Raw genomic sequence first — 16,683 nt, forward strand, 5'->3', positions numbered from 1 at the left:
TAAAATAAATTAAAATCCACATAAAAAGCAAAAAAAAAAAAAAAAGAAAGAAAGAAAAATAAAAGAAAATACATTAGCTGAGCATGTGGCATGCCTGCAGTCCCAGCGACATGGGAGGTCGAAACAGGAGGCTCACTTGAGCCCAGGAGTTTGAGACCAGCCTAAACAACATGGTGAGAACCTATCTCTTCCAAAAATAGAAAAGGTAGCCAGGCATGGTATTGCATTCTTGTAGTCCCAGCTACTCAGGAGACTAAGGTAAGAGGATCGCTGGAGACCAGGAATTCGAGGCTACATACAGAGAGCTATGATTGTGTCACTGCAATTCCGCCTGAGCAAGAGAGCAACTGTCTCAAAATAAATAAATAAAAACAAATCAATCTCCCTCCCACCTTAGTCCTATGTCACAGATCTGTAGGACTGGAAGAGAGAAAGCAGTTTGCTCAAGATTCCAGAGCTGATCTGTGGATGAGCAAGGATTGAACCCGGCTCTCTCAGAAAATGCATTTTTTTTTTTCTTTTTGAGACGGAGTTTCACTCTTGTTACCCAGGCTGGAGTGCAATGGCGTGATCTCGGCTCACCGCAACCTCCGCCTCCTGGGTTCAGGCAATTCTCCTGCCTCAGCCTCCTGAGTAGCTGGGATTATAGGCACGCGCCACCATGCCCAGCTAATCTTTTGTATTTTTAGTAGAGACGGGGTTTCACCATGTTGATCAGGTTGGTCTCGATCTCTCGACCTTGTGATCCACCCGCCTCGGCCTCCCAAAGTGCTGGGATTACAGGCTTGAGCCACCGCACCCAGCCAGAAAATGCATTTTTTTTTTTTGAGATGGAGTCTTGCTCTGTCACCCAGGCTGGAGTGCAGTGGCGTGATCTCGACTCACTGCAACCTCTGCCTTCTGGCCAGGGTTCAAGTGATTCTCCTGCCTCAGCCTCCCAAGTAGCTGAGATTACAGGCGCCTGCCACCACACCCAGCTAATTTTTGTATTTTTAGTAGAGATGGGTTTTCACCATGTTGTTCGGGCTGGTCTTGAACTCCTGACCTCAGATGATCCGCCTGCCTCAGCCTCCCAAAGTGCTGGGGTTACAGACGTGAGCAACCATCCGACCACAGGTTGTTTCTTTTTTTTGAGATGAGAGTTTCACCCTTACTGCCCAGGCTGGAGTGCAAATATCTTGGCTCACCTCAACCTCTGCCTCCCAGGTTCAAGTGATTCTCCTGCCTCAGCCTCCCTAGTAGCTGGGATTATAGGCATCTGCCACCATGCCTGGCTAATTTTGTATTTTTAGTAGAGACGAGGTTTCTCCATGTTGGTCATGCCGGTCTTGAACTCCCGACCTCAGGTGATCCGCCGACATCAGCCTCCCAAAGCGCTGGGATTATTACAAGCGTGAGCCACCATGCCCAGGCTGGCCACACATTTTAATTGTACTGCACTGTTCCTTTCTTGAGCAGGGAGCATTGGGAAGGGTTGCCAGATTTATTAAAACAAAAACAGGCCGGGCGCGGTGGCTCAAGCCTGTAATCCCAGCACTTTGGGAGGCCGAGGCGGGTGGATCACGAGGTCGAGAGATCAAGACCATCCTGGTCAACATGGTGAAACCCCGTCTCTACTAAAAGTGCAAAAAATTAGCTGGGCATGGTGGCACGTGCCTGTAATCCCAGCTACTCAGGAGGCTGAGGCAGGAGAATTGCCTGAGCCCAGGAGGCGGAGGTTGCGGTGAGCCGAGGTCGCGCCATTGCACTCCAGCCTGGGTAACAAGGGCGAAACTCCGTCTCAAAAAAAAAAAAAAAAAAAAAAAAAAACAAAAAGCTAGGACCGCCAGTTAAATTTGAATTTAAGATAAACAGTGTGTGTTTTCTGAGTGCTATACTGATGTCCCAGATATTATATGGGATATACTTAAATTAAAAACTATTCTTTGGCCTTTTACCTCGTTGCCTTTCTGAGAGCAAGATGGGTCACCAGCAGCTGTACTGGAGCCACCCTCGAAAATTCGGCCAGGGCTCTCGCTCTTGTCGAGTATGTTCAAACCGGCACGGTTTGATCCGGAAATATGGTCTCAATATGTGCCGCCAGTGTTTCCATCAGTACGCGAAGGATATAGGTTTCATTAAGTTGGACAAAATGATCTTCAAAGGATTATCCAAGACATCTACCGTGAAAAACCATGATAGTTCTTTGCACATAAAGTAAACGTTTTAAAAAACCAAAAAAAAAAAAAAAAAAAAAAGAAAAAACTATTCTTTGTTTATCTGAAATTCAAGATTAACTGAATGTTCTATAATGTATCTGGCAACCCTAGACCTTCTTTCTTTTGCTTCTAGCTACCAGCTAGTTCTGCCCACAGCTTGCTCTTCAAAGGCTGGATGCAGTGGCTCACACCTGTAAATCCTAGCACTTTGGGAGGCAGAGGTGGGCAGATCCCCTGAGTCCAGGAGTTAGAGATCAGCCTGGGCAGCATAGTAAGACCCCCATCTCTACAAAAAATTAACAAATTAGCCAGGCATGGTGGCACATAACGGTAGTCCCAGCTACTTGGGAGGCTGAGTTGGGAGGATGGCTTGAGCCCGGGAGGGTTGAGGCTGCAGAGAGTTGTGACTGTGCTACTGTACGCCAGCCTGGGTGACAGAGGGAAATCCTGTCTCAAAAACACACACACGCACACACATACAAATGGTTAGGCCCTTTGGGACTGGCTGTGCTGTGTCTCTGGTCTGCTGAAGGGACAATGAACCCTTCTGCTCCAGAGGGCACAGCCTGGAACTGCCGCCAATCCTGCCACCCTCCGTATAACTGGGCAGGTCTTTTCCCTCTCAGAACCCTTCTTAAATGGAAGATCCAGTCTTAGGTACTTAAGTAATTGCAAGTCTCCCTGCACGCCCTAACTTTGCTAATTATTTCTTCTCCCCTTTTCCTGTCTGCTGGGCTGGACCTGGCCAAGGATGAAACTCAGCCTATGGTTGTGCTGTGTGAGCAGAGGACACCCAACACCTGGGGCAGGGAACCCAGGGGAGCAGTGCTCCTCAGAGGCTGAAGGAGCACTCGGAGGCTGGGGGCTGAGGCTGCTGGGAGACAGGCCATTGATTTTTTTCTTTGTTCGACAGAGTTTCACTCGTTTCCCAGGCTGGAGCCCAATGGGGCGATCTTAGCTCACTACAACCTCCGCCTCCCATGTTCAAGCAATTCTCTTGCCTCAGCCTCCCAAGTAGCTGGGATTACAGGCGCCCGTGCCACCATGCCCGGCTAATTTTGTATTTTTAGTAGAGATGGGGTTTCACCATGTTGGCCAGGCTGTTCTCGGACTCCTGACCTCAGGTAATCTACCTGCCTTGGCCTCCCAAAGTGCTGGGATTACAGGTGTGATCGGCCATGCCATTGACTGTGTTTTTCCTCCAGAGGCGGCAGCTTGCTGAGCATTCAGAAGCAGGTTCCAGGCCCCACCTGCACTTAAAGGCTCTGTGATTCCAGGCAAATTCCTTAACTGGGGCAAATGTCTCAATTTCCTCCGCTGCAAAGGGGGACTAACGCTCCTCATGGTGGGAGGAGGGGAAAAGGGGTCTCCCCTTTCCGACTTCAAATTCTGTATCTAAACTGTGTGGCACGTAGGAGAGGCTTAATGAAGGGTTACTATTATTGCTGTTGTTGGCATGCTAGATTATGTATCTATATCCTTCTGGAAAAAAACCTCTTGAAGAAAGCTAACCCCTGAAAGGACAAACACGTTTCGGCTCTCTCTGAGCTTCGGCAAAGAACACAACACATTCCAGGCTGCCTTCGTTCCAGCTAAATTTTATTTGTTGGATTTTTGACAGACATCTAAATTATACATTGAGTTTTCCACATGACCAAACACCACATCTCTTCCTTTGATTATCATTTTCAAAAGGGATTATAAAAAAAGAACCTTTTGATGGATCAGACTGAACCCTGAAACCACATGGAGTGCAGAGCTAAAAATAAAAGGAAGTAAGAACTGGTCCCCGAGAAGGAAAGGAAAGGGAAATCAAAGCAAACTCTGACGGGAATGGAGAGACGAGTCCTGGTGAGGGTGACATGGTGTCACCCTCCAGGCCAGGCCGGATGAGGAGCGGCCAACAGTGAGGGTGGGGCGCAGAGTGGCACAAAAATAGCCACTACTTTAGTCCAGAGGGGACTAAAGAAATTTGTCAAAAGCCAGGAGAGAGGAGTGGAGACGGAGGGAGGGAGGAAGAGGCAGGAGAGTGTCCTCCCAGCAGCCGTGGGAGCTGCGGACTCCTTTAACCCTGGCACATTTCTAACCGGCGGCATAATCGCTGACTTTCAGCTGTGCACCGACATGTTCCCCAGCTCAGCCCACATCAATGACACCCTTGTTTCCATAGTAACCAAGGGAGAGTGAAGGGGAAAGGGTGTATTGCACAGGGTGCAGGGAATCTAGCCAAAAGCAGCCACACGGGCTAGGTCAGGAGGAGGGGAGGGCTCGAGTTTTTCCCACAGCTGGCTGGAGCACGCACACTGGGCCCCTCCCAGGCCTCGCCTGCCCTCTGGCCCCCAGCCCTCTGCCCCGCACATTCAGATGCAATAGTCGTTCACAGGGCAAAAGTCTGACTAAGACTCACTGGAGGTGGGAGGAGGGGAAAAGGGGTCTCCCCTTTCCAGCTTCAAATTCTGTCTTCTGGTCAGGGGGCAGGAGTGGGCAGGGGAGAGGCAAGGGGACTTTAAAAGCATTTTGTTTTTAAATGGGAGCTTTCAAACTCTGCCTTTTTCAGGCTTCTCTCATCTACCCCAGAGCCCCAGGAGGGTTCAAAAGGGCTCAAAGGGAAGATGAAAGCGTGTGACATCTGCAATGTCTCTGAGTCTCTGCAGCCGAAGAGCAAATCGGAACATTTACAGAGGCCGTTATCAGAGGAGTGGCTTCTGCCTGCTAGCGGAGGCCTTGGGAGGGCTCTTTAAAACAGTCCCCTAAGTTGGTGGTAAAAGAACAAACATATTTTACAGACCCTCCACTGCCAGAGTCAGAGTTCCATTCTGCAGTGTTCCAAAATTGTAGACCTCCAAGCAGGCATTTTGCCCCTCAGTTAACTTGTCCCTGATGAACTATTCAGAAGGAAAAAGAATTTTCTTTTTTTTTTTTTTTTTTTTTTTTTTTTGAGACGGAGTTTCGCTCTTGTTACCCAGCCTGGAGTGCAATGGCACGATCTCGGCTCACCGCAACCTCCGCCTCCTGGGTTCAGGCAATTCTCCTGTCTCAGCCTCCTGAGTAGTTGGATTACAGGCATGCACCACCATGCCCAGCTAATTTTTTGTATTTTTAGTAGAGACGGGGTTTCACCTTGTTGACCAAGGTTGGTCTCGATCTCTTGACCTTGTGATCCACCCGCCTCGGCCTCCCAAAGTGCTGGGATTACAGGCTTGAGCCACCGCGCCCGGCATGGAAAAAGAATTTTCAAGTGCTAGAGCCACATTTGCAGCCAGGTAGAAGGGGGATTTCTGATTCCTTATAATTCTGTGTTGCCTCTGTTCAAAGTAAGAGCAGGAGTTGGGTGAGCCAGAGAAGCCAGTGGAGGAGGCTGCAGAGAGCAGCTAGCTCTGCGGTTTAGAAAAACCTCACTTTCTTTTGTTTTGCAAGTCCTTACAGGTCTGTCCGCAGCAACTCCGGGACACCTTTTCACGGCTGGCTTTGTTAATGACTTTCACGCCAGACCGCCTTTGAAACTAGCTATGCCTCAGTCTCTGCTGTATGCTCTTAGCCAGAAAGAGCTGGGCACTGAGGGCCAGGGGCTGCAGTGGCCCCTTCGGTCTGCTCGCAGGCCCTGGTGGGCTTGGGAAGCGCCACCTCCCAGGATGAGAAGGCAGCTGGCCCCCAGGGACCCACCAGTCACTGGACAGTCTCTTATTCATTCTCTGAAAACCCCTGAGCTCAGGCACCAGAACGGAGTTTAATTCAGGAGCCGGGTGATGTTCTGGCCTGTTTTCCTGTGTTTGAAGCTGAGGATTTCTGAAGGCTCAGGGAAACAAGCTCTTTTTGCAATGAGGGGCAGGAGAAATCTTCTGCCATTCCTCTCCAATCAATCAACAGAGGACAGACATTCTGCTGCAGAGAGGCAGAGGAGCCCAGCAGCTGGGGGGACTCTGGCTTCCCTGGACACAACTCCTGCGGTCACACACACACCAGTGTCCTCCCCAGCAGAAAACCCTCTCCACCCAGGAGCATCCCACACCACCAAGTTGCCAGCACTGTAGGAATTGATCGCTCTAAAAATCGATCTGCCTGGCTTTTCTCAGTGGGGCAGGTTCATGGTAAAGCTGCATTTATTTCTAAAATCTGATAGCAGCGGCCTATTGTGATCGTTTAAACACAGAATTCTTTGAGCTTTAGAAATCCCTTCTATAGGATGGCCGTGGAGAAGCCAGCTAATCTCAGAGTCGGCTGCTCACTGCTCCACTGAGCTGGAGAAAGCCTGTTTACGCTAGCCTGAGCCCTCGATGTGAGAGCTTTTTAAGGACCTTGTAATTTTTCTGGAATTAAACCTCCCACCTCTCCTTACATTCCAAATGTCATTACAGTCAAAAGTCATAAGAATTTGCTTCTCTGTGTGGCTGGCTGGGGTGGGGGCAGGGGCGGGTAAGGATGGGGTATGTTTCTGTAGTGACTTATTTGCAAGAAAGGATTTTTTTTTTTCCTGTCCAAAGAGTGAGGATTACATATGTAGTCTCCAACCTGCAAGATGACAAGATGATTTAATTATCTGGCTCCCCCGCCCCCCCCTCCCCAACTCAGCAGCTTCCTGCCAGACAGACTGAAGCCTGGCTGGGTTGGTGATGGTAAAAATCACTGACCAGCACCAGCAAACGCTGTCTGTGGTTAAACCATGGAGGGAATGTAAGGGCCGGGTCAGTAAATAAATGAACTCAGCAAAGCTGCTGCTGCTGCTGCTTCTTTTTCTTTTTCTTTTTTTTGAGAGGAAAAAAAAAGCCCACTGGAATTGTCTAAACTGCAATGCAATCTCTTGCTCATTTAAAAGATCTCATTTTCTAATCATGTGCTTTGAGACATTTAATACTATTTCAATTATGCAGAGGAAATAATATAATTCCTTTATTTGAAAAATGATACTGAACCTCAGAGATCAGTTAAATCTACTGCTGGAATGGGGATTCTTTCTAAACTGTGTTGTTCTCTCTCTTCAAACAGCTGTAGCTGTACACAGATGGAAAAACATTTGGTCAGAAAGCAGCAAATTAGTGTTTTTCAGGACCGAATTCGGCTCCCGCAGCTCCTGCGTCTCCATTCGTCTAGATTTTATTTCTTCTTTGCATTGACATTTTTGCAGACCCAGTTCATGCCATCCTTTGAGGGAAATGGGCAGAGAAAGGCAGTGTTAGTTCTAAGAAAAGCACCACACACTCCGGCCTGGAGGGGTGGGCAGTGGGGGTCCCTGATCCTCCCTCCCAGACCACCAGCTCTAGGGAGTTTGCTTGTCTCAGGGGCCCACCTGGGTGACCAGGGACAGTGACCTCCCAGGAGGGGGAGGAGGAGGAGGGAGGCCTCCGAGAGCACAAGAGGGAGATGGGAGGGGGAATGCCCAGCGCCTGAACTTGAGATGGGTCCTCAGGAACTCCCTCTGAAAAAATAAACACATCTGCCTGCATCCAAGGCCTGACTGAGGAGCTATCAGGAAAGATTCCAGCCATTTTTGGCTTTTTCTAAAAGCTGACCTTTGCTGGGCCATTACATTCAGTAAGCCACCCTTCTGGTGCCCCAGTGTGTTTACAGTGTGACAGTGTACACTTGGGTTAAATTAAATTTCTTTTTGGAAAAACAAACCCACCACAGTGTGTGTTACGAGTCACACACCAGGGCGATGGGCATTCACTTCTCGCTCTGCAGCACCAATGGTAGGTTTAAAAGGGTCTGGCCCGCTTCTTACAGCTTTAAGCGGCGTACAGAGGGACGGGGAGAAGGTTCCCTTAAAGGCACAGTGACCTTGAAAGCACCCTCTCTTAGAAGGCTGGAGAGGGACCAAGGTAAAAACCACACAATGCCTACAGCCACCTGGCAGGCGGCACAATCCCTGCTGATGCCAGGCCTGTCAGAGGTGACCTCCTTTCCAACCCCCTTTGGAGCCAGACCTGGACAGTCCCCCCTTCCCTAGAGTCTCCCCAACCTTCAAGAGTGTGTGGAGTTCCCTCAGAAGCCCAGAATAAAATCCAAGGCGGCTGCTGCCATGAATCCTTTTCCCTGCATCTGTGACACAGACTCACGGAGGTCCCGGCTACATTTGCACACATCAGCCATACTGGACACGCCACCGAGTCCCACATTTCCTGTGGCCATGGATCTAGCTGCTGAACCTGAACAGCTGAGACAGCTTACAGTAATAAATATCAGCTGACACCCTTGGCCATTCGGAACATTAATCCCATAAACAATACATCACTGCAAAACAACCAGCAGGCATCCTCTCTCCCGGCTCATCTGACCGTCACCTGAATTTACAGTGATTACAGCTCCGCCAGTTGCCGTCAGTGCACTTGGGCAGCAGAACCAGATAATCTGACGGCTGTCCCAGAGCCGACCTCTGACCTTTGCCAAGATGAGGCCAGCTAGGCCGAGAGCCCGAAGGTGGACAGCACCTGGCAGCAGCAGGGGGAAGGGCAGAGGAACCGCCTGCCGAGATGGGAGAAAGGGGGACTCCAAACGCATCTCTAATTACAACTGGGTCAGCTACTTACACTGAGAAGCCAAGGCCAGTTTTAAGACCGTTTTATGAAAAGGATTAATTTAAAGAGAAGCATGTTTAATTTTAGTAGCTAATTGGTTTTCAGGAAAAAAAAAAATGATCACCTGCCAAGAGACAAAAAGATTTTACAAATAAAAGGGGGATGAATAAGATAAGCATCTCCTCTTGCCTGGGAAGCTGAATAGCTCAGCACTTACATAGCACTTCCCACCTTCAGGAGCCCGTGCACACTCTCAAAGCTGCGCACCTCAACATCCTCTCCTCCACGGAGGATCGCAGTCAACCCTCTTTGCAGAGAAATCAAGGACAGTGTGCCCACACTATGTGAACAGCGCTTTGCCTTTTTTCTTGCTTTATGGCTGATTAAGGAGAGATTATTGTATGTAACTGAACATGAACGCAGGCAAAAAGATAGGAAAAATATTTACTCAGCTGCAGGAGCCCACAGCAGAAGGTGGAGGTCGTGGGGTGGTTTTATGCTGGGTCTCTGTTATGGAGGCAAACGAGGGTTCAAACGGCAGCACCCTGCTGAGGGGCAGTGTCCGGTGTCTCCAGATGCCTGTGAGAGCCAGCCGTGGCGAAGCCCTGCCAGCCACTGTCCTGCCAACAGAGGGCGCGTGGAGGCCAGTCCCTGCCAGCTGACTCCCGGCCTGGGTCCCTGCAGCTGCTGCTGCAACCCTGAGTGTGGGAAGCACAGGGAGCGTAAACAGGGGACCAAGTCCCGTGGCTGCCCTGGGCCCGGGAGGCCCCTCTGATCTGAGGCGGCCGGGACTTGGGGAGTGGCACTTTTCTTGTGCTAGCCAGAAGGGAACTGGGATGGAGGTGGGAGAGGAGGGGAGGCAGTGGCCAATAGTGGTACCTCTGTGAGCTTCAAGCTGCTCCCTGGAAACGAAATGCAATGGTGGTTCCCCCAGGGGAGCTTCCTGTCAGACTTCTCAGAACCTGGCATGATGTCCAGCCCACAGCCCACTTAATACACATCATTTTTAAAAATTTTTGAGATGTAGTCTCGTGCTGTCGCCCAGGCTGGAGTGCAGTACCTCGAAATCGGCTCACTGCAACCTCCATCTCGTGGGTTCAAGCGATCCTCGGCATCCCCAGAAGCTGGGACTACAGGGGTGCACCACCACGCCTGGCTAATTTTTTGTATTTTAGTAGAGATGGAGTTTCAAAATGTTGGCCAGGATGGTCTCCATCTCCTGACTTTGTGATCTGCCCACCTCAGCTTCCCAAAGTGCTGAGGTTACAGGTGTTAGCCACCACCTGGCCAATTTTCTTTCTTTCTTTTTTTTTTTTTTTTTTGAGAAGAGTCTTGCTCTGTAGCCCAGGCTGGAGTGCAGTGGCGCAATCATGGCTCACTGCAATCTCTGCCTCTCAGGTTCAAGTGGTTCTCCTGCCTCAGCATCCTGAGTAGCTGGGACTACAGGCATGTACCACCATGCTTAGCTAATTTTTTGTATTTTAGTAGAGATGGGGTTTCACCATGTTGGTGAGGATGGTCTTAATCTCTTGACCTTGTGATCTGCCCGCCTCGGCCTCCCAAAGTGCTGGGATTACAGGCGTGAACTTCCGTGCCTGGCCAATTCACATCTTTTAAGTCAATCCTTGTAGAAGCCTGTGAAGTAGAGTGTTATTTCTCTATCACAGCTGAGGAGACGAAGGCACAGGGCAGAGCAGGGCAAAGGTAAGCTGTGGTGCCCAGTGTGGCACTCCAGAGCTGCTTACCAATTCTCCATGGATGTGGGCACCTGCTGGGTAAAGGGCTGTGCCCCAAGGTTAGAGAGGAGCTGAGAAGCACCCTGAAGACAGGAAAGGGAGCAATTCTAGTTTTATCCTCCTCATGATTTCATGAAGCTGGAGTAGCCCCAATCAAGCCTCCTGCATGCTTTTCTGCAGCTCTGATAGTGCCAGAGGCTGTTATGGGCCATTCCATTCTCAAGATTCCTGGGCTGTGGGTATCTGTGTATGCAGAGGCCTGGCTATCTACCTGGCTGCACAATCCTCACATTCTAACCATCCACCCAGACCACCATCTTCAGTGGAAATGCTACATTTAGAGACAACATACTTGCAAGAGGAGGAACCGTCTGCTTCTTATGCTTAAATAAATGTTCCACACCACTCTTGCTTTCATCTGGCAAGGAAGGCTTTTTTTTTTTTTTTTAAACAGACAACTGAGAAAAGGTGATCATTTACTTGAAGTAGGTTACTGTTCTGCTTCTAAAGAAGGAAATGAACTCATCGGTTTGTTTAATGGTTGAACCTTTATTGTTAAAAACTGGTTTGACCAATTTTCTGCACATTTGATCTTCACTATGGGGATGACAATCTTACGGTATGAACAGTCTTCCCTTCCTTCTTCCCTGGACCCTCCCCTCACCAATCTTGCTGAAACTGAATTTGAATTGATTAGTTTCAATTCAATAATAGAGACTAAAGAGAGACATGGAATTTCAAATACTGAGCTTCGTTTGGCCTCCTAGGGAGGCAATAAAGTTCCCGATGTCACAATATTATTCCTTTTATAATCACTGGGAGAAACAGCAGGCCACCCCTAAGCATAGGGGTGCTGGAGGTGTTTCCACCAGGGAGGGTGGAAACACTCCTCCCAGATCTCTGCATCCCAGGAGTTCCGGTGCACTGCTTCTTTCCAAGGGAGGAGTGGTCTCTGACTGCACTGCTCTTTTAAATTTGATCTCGGTACATTGCATCCATCACCGCTCGGTAGTTGGAAAGAAGCAGTGGCAGCCATGGTTGGGTGGGCCTGGTTTTTAGAGCTATGCTGGCTACATGGTCACAGCAGTAACTGCTTTAAGATGACGAGGTGCTTGGACCCTTGCTGAGCAATGCAGCCTACCCCGTTGTGCCATCAGGCCCCCCGGGTCAAGGAGCAGCTGGATGCTGCGTACATCAAATATCACTCTCAATTAGTATTTTTTTCTGGTGACAAAGGGCATTGCACCACCAAAGAGGTAGCAAAATCGCATGTCCCGAGACAGCTTTCATAGTCTCCAGAAAGGTTTGACAATTTAAAAATAAACCTGAGGTCTGACTCACAGATAAGCAGTTCCATGTACACCTGGAGTCAATAACAACTGAGGCCAGGCTTAGACAGAAGTGATAAAAATGTCGTTTTTAAAAATATTGGGCTGGGTGTGGTGGCTCACGCCTGTAATCCCAGCAGTTTGAGAGGCCAAAAAAGGTAGATCACCCGAGGTCGGGAGTTCGAGACCAGCCTGAGCAACATGGAGAAACCCCATCTCTACTAAAAATACAAAATTAGCCGGACGTAGTGGTACATGCCTGTAATCCCAGCTACTCAGGAGGCTGAGGCAGGAGAATTGCTTGAACCTGGGAGGCGGAGGTTGCAGGGAGCTGAGATCACGCCATTGCACTCCAGCCTGGGCAACAAGGGCAAAACTCTATCTCAAAAAAAAAAAAAAATAAATAAATAAAGAAAGCTGGGCACGGTGGCTCAAGCCTGTAATCACAGCACTTTGGGAGGCCGAGGCGGGTGGATCACGAGGTCGAGAGATTGAGACCATCCTGGTCAACATGGTGAAACCCCATCTCTACTAAATATACAAAAAAATTAGCTGGGCATGGTGACGCGTGCCTGTAATCCCAGCTACTCAGGAGGCTGAGGGGGGAGAATTGCCTGAACCCAGGAGGTGGAGGTTGCGGTGAGCCGACATCGTGCCATTGCACTCCAGCCTGGGTAACAAGAGCGAAACTCTGTCTCAAAAAAAAAAAAAAAAAGAAAAAAAATACATATATATACATACAGCTGGGTGCAGTGGCTCACGCCTGTAATCCCAGCACTTTGGGAAGCTGAAGCTGAGACGGATAGATCAACTGAGGTCAGGGGTTCAAGACTAGCCTGGCCAACATGGTGAAACCCCATCTCTAGTTAAAAAACAAAAACAAAAAACAAAAAACAAAAAAACCCAAAAAACATAAAATTAGCCAGATGTGGTGTCAGGTGCCTGTAATCCCAGCTACTTGGGAGGCTGAGGCCAGAGAATCGCTTGAACCCAGGAGGCAGAGGTTGCAGTGAGCCAAGGTCACACCATTGCACTCCAGCCTGAGCAACAAGAGCAAAATTCCATCTCAAAAAAAAAAAAAATTGAAATTCTGTTGACATATTTGGGAGAAGACCCCCAAGTCAAGGGAAAAGATGCAAAACCAAGAAATGGGCAAGTGAGCATTTAGTGTTCCTCTGGAAGCCAACTCGGGCACGGCTGACAGCTCAGTGCTCAGGCTGCTCATGTCCCTTCTGTGGATGCCAGGCAACTGAAAGCCTATGTGACCTGCTTGTGGCTCCTGTCTCCAGGAGGAGATGAGGGATGTGGGGCAGATGTCACAAGAAAAGCAGGGCATGAGGGATGGCCTGGAGAGCAACACCCCGGGAACAATCTGCTGGCTCAAGGCCATGGGAGGAGGCGAGTCTCTGTGGTGACCCATGGCTGAGCTTAGGTTAAAACTGCGGATCTCTGCTTCGAGAGGAAATTCAAAGCCAGCATCATTTTAATCACACACACCACACACATGGGCACATACACACTCACAGTATTTTAGAGAGAAAATGTCTTCAAATGCCTGAAACTGTAACAGCAGGAAGAGCTGTGGTTTGGGGTTCAAATTCAGGTCTGTGGGTGAAGGAAGGATGGAATTCTTGATACCTTTCTCTGGTTCTAAGCCAGATCCTTTGTTTACTATTTTCTAGACACCCAAAGGTGGGAGAAAAACAAAAGACTGACAGTCCCAATGCAGAATGTTTCTTCTTAGGAGGGGCCCTGGCAACCCAGGCCTGACCTCGAGGGCACAGAGCGACACTTCCTCCATGTTGATAATGGAGTCTGGCTTCTCCCTCCCAGACATTTTTCAGTTTCTCCTCTTTCTGCTTTCATCCACTTGACATAACTGGGTCTCTCCTCATCACTCCCCTGGACAGTCCCCTGGACAGTGGGCCTCTAGGCAGGACAGAGTTTCCGAGGCTGATGACCTCCTTCCGCTTCTCCTGCCCCTTACCGACTCTCCACACCTGATGGTCTCCCACGAAAGCCTGCTTTAACTACACAGTGGGCTGGCCTCCCAGTCAGCACCAATCAGGCAAGAAACCCTGGTTCCATCCTCTCTCAAAGGTCAATTTCCACACCTGAAGCAGGGGCTGGTGAACAACAGGTGGTGTTTCCCACCCCTGTAATGGCTTCATATGTGCACCTTTAGGACACCAGGTGGAATAGGACCCTGAAATCCATCCCAGGAATCATTAACATCCATAGTCTCAAATCATGTGTTTAAGCTACTCAACTAATGAGAAGTGAAGTACCTGCCCTACTTCATCCACAGGGGGGCGTGGCTGTTCCCTAACTCACCCCCGTGAGGGTGCCTGTTATTTAGCAGCACAAGACGGGTTTCTTGAATACGTTTTGATTAAGCACGTACAATGTAAATAGAGATGCTGCCTTTAAACACCTGAAACTGAAATTCCAGGTCCTTTTAAAAAAAAAAAAAAAAATGGTTGTACATTTTCTTTCAGTGTCGTTAGAATCACATGTCACCTGACTTTCCTATTCAGAGCCTAATCATTTGGGCCAGCTTTTGGGGAGGTAGAGTGGGGTGCGGAGGAAAAAATATGAACTTAGGGCATTTCAGTAATTATTGCACAGTTTTCATGTTTGAAAGCAAACCTGAAACCATCAGATCTTGTTGACACTTTTCTAGTAAAGTCTTTCATTTTTAGGAATATTTTAAGCCCTAATAAATAAAAATCACTAAAGACCTATACCTCAACTAAGCAATGCTGGAAAGGAATTCCACTTAAGTGACTCTTCTTAAGGTTAAAACCAGGAAGCCGGTGCACGGACAAGAGCTTGGGTAAGAGGCACCATCTTAGGGAGGTTGGTACACGGTCAGCCAGTGGCTTATGGCGAAAAGCATTTCCACAGCAAAACTCCACGACCTTTCTCTAGTCCCCAAAGGTTACCACGAAGGGACAATAGACAGCAGATTCCCTTCTTAATTAACATTTTTATTAAATAACCCATTTCAAATAATGGTTAAATTCTCTAAATTTATATCATTCTATTAACCATAATCTAATCTCATTAACCTTGAAATCCCAGTCTTAACTACCCAATTCTACACACCATGGTACTATCTACTAAACTAATTAAGTGACCTTCAAACTATTTCTCCTCCATACAAAAAATCATTGGATTTTTTTTTTGCACACAGTTTTTTGTTAGATCTCTCCTGGTATCATTCCCTGTGAACTTGGTTGCCAAAGGCCCTGATCTGGGAAGAACTTTATCGAAATCAAATCATATATAGTAATCTCACTTTACTCACTCAAACTGGTTTATTTTGCAGCACTCCCCTTCCTGTCCCCAGCCCCACCCTCTAGCTGCCTAGTAGCTTGCTGCCTCTTTTGTGGCCTAAAGATCCTGTGAAGGGCACTGAGTGTCTGCGGTAGCAGCATAGAGCTCTATCCTTTAATCTCCAACCGGGAGTTGGGGGAGGGCGGGGGGGTTGGGAAGAAAGTGATAGCAGCTCCCTCTCTACCTCCAGGCTTCTCTAAAGCAGTGTCCTTGACTTTAAATGTCACAACTCTAAATACTGATTCTAGATCACTCTAGTCCTCCTTTGTCACATCCGTAAGGCTAGCAGAAGATATAAAAGGCTTACTGTTAATTTTGACTTTCTTTTTCTTCCTTTCAACACTCTGGTCAAGCAAAAGAAAGATTCCAGAGCTGTACTCACACTTTCTTTTTTCTTTTCTTTCTTTATTTTTTTTTTATTTTTTATTTTTTTGAGAGGGAGTTTCACTCTTGTTACCCAGGCTGGAGTGCAATGGCGCGATCTCGGCTCACCGCAACCTCCGCCTCCTGGGTTCAGGCAATTCTCCTGTCTCAGCCTCCTGAGTAGCTGGGATTACAGGCATGTGCCACCATGCCCAGCTAATTTTTTGCATTTTTAGTAGAGACGGGGTTTCACCATGTTGACCAGGATGGTCTCGATCTCTTGACCTCGTGATCCACCCGCCTCGGCCTCCCAAAGTGCTGGGACTACAGGCTTGAGCCACCGCGCCCGGCTTTTTCTTTTCTTAAATTGATTATTTTTCTTTTTTAAGATGGGGTTTCACCATGATGGCCAGGCTGGTTTTGAACTCCTGACCTCAGGTGATCCACCCACCTCGGCCTCCCAAAGTGCTAGGATTACAGGCGTGAGCCACGGCGCCCAGTCTGTACTCGCACTTTCTTATGAGTATGCACACAAACTCTATTGCTTTTCTTCAGCCCCACCTTCATGAGAGCCCCCAATCCCAAGATGTTCTCAGCTTTCTAAAGTTGTGTTCTAAACCTTTTAGACAGGCTCATGCAATTGGAGTAAAATATGTTAGACAAAATTTGATTTATTTTATAGTATTATTATTTTTTGAGACGGAGTCTCGCTCTGTCACCCAGGCTAGAGTGCAGTGGTGTGATACTGCAACCTCTGCCTCCCAGGTTTAAGCGATTCTCCTGCCTCAGCCTCCTGAGTAGCTGGGATTACAGGCGTGAGCCACTGTGCCCGGCCCTGACTTTTAAAAAAGCAATAAGGGTCAGGCAGGGTGGTTCAAGCCTATAATCCCGGCAATTTGGGAGGCTGAGGTAGGCAGATCCCTTGAGGTCAGGAGTTCAAGACCAGTCTGGCCAACATGGCAAAACCTCATCTCTATTAAAAATACAAAAAATTAGCTGGGCATGGTGGCACATGCCTGTAATCCCAGCTACTTGGAAGGCTGAGGCAGGAGAACCACTTGAACCCAGGAGGCGGAGGTTGCAGTGACTTGAGATTGCACTACTGCACTCCAGCCTGGGCAATGAGAGCCAGTACACAGTTCCTAAGTACAAAGCATGAGGCTTTCTGTTAGCAGAAGCCTCCCAGGGGGAAACCAACTTGAAGCAG

General features: G+C 48.5%; 2 protein-coding genes across 2 annotated transcripts in view; one reads left to right on the plus strand and one right to left on the minus strand.

Moving 5' to 3' along the window:
- Nucleotides 1–1,939: 1,939 nt before the first annotated feature.
- Nucleotides 1,940–2,238, plus strand: LOC120362564 (small ribosomal subunit protein uS14-like). The gene has a single exon (XM_039465378.2). The coding sequence runs from the start codon at nt 1,961–1,963 to the stop codon at nt 2,198–2,200; it is 240 nt and encodes a 79-aa protein (XP_039321312.1). The 5' UTR covers nt 1,940–1,960; the 3' UTR covers nt 2,201–2,238.
- Nucleotides 2,239–3,780: 1,542 nt separating this feature from the next.
- ARL3 (ARF like GTPase 3) overlaps nt 3,781–16,683 on the minus strand; it is a 42,723-nt gene continuing 29,820 nt past the window's right edge. Inside the window, exon 6 of the mRNA XM_010333125.3 lies at nt 3,781–7,337. Within this exon, the coding sequence (XP_010331427.1) occupies nt 7,290–7,337 (48 nt within the window). The 3' untranslated portion in view covers nt 3,781–7,289. The remainder of the gene's footprint in view (nt 7,338–16,683) is intronic.

Source organism: Saimiri boliviensis, chromosome 12, assembly GCF_048565385.1.
Source record: "Saimiri boliviensis isolate mSaiBol1 chromosome 12, mSaiBol1.pri, whole genome shotgun sequence".
NCBI classification, from domain to species: domain Eukaryota; kingdom Metazoa; phylum Chordata; class Mammalia; order Primates; family Cebidae; genus Saimiri; species Saimiri boliviensis.

Excerpts from the sequence above, each read along its gene's own strand:
- LOC120362564 (XM_039465378.2), top strand. The coding sequence starts at position 1,961 with ATGGGTCACCAGCAGCTGTACTGGAGCCACCCTCGAAAATTCGGCCAG.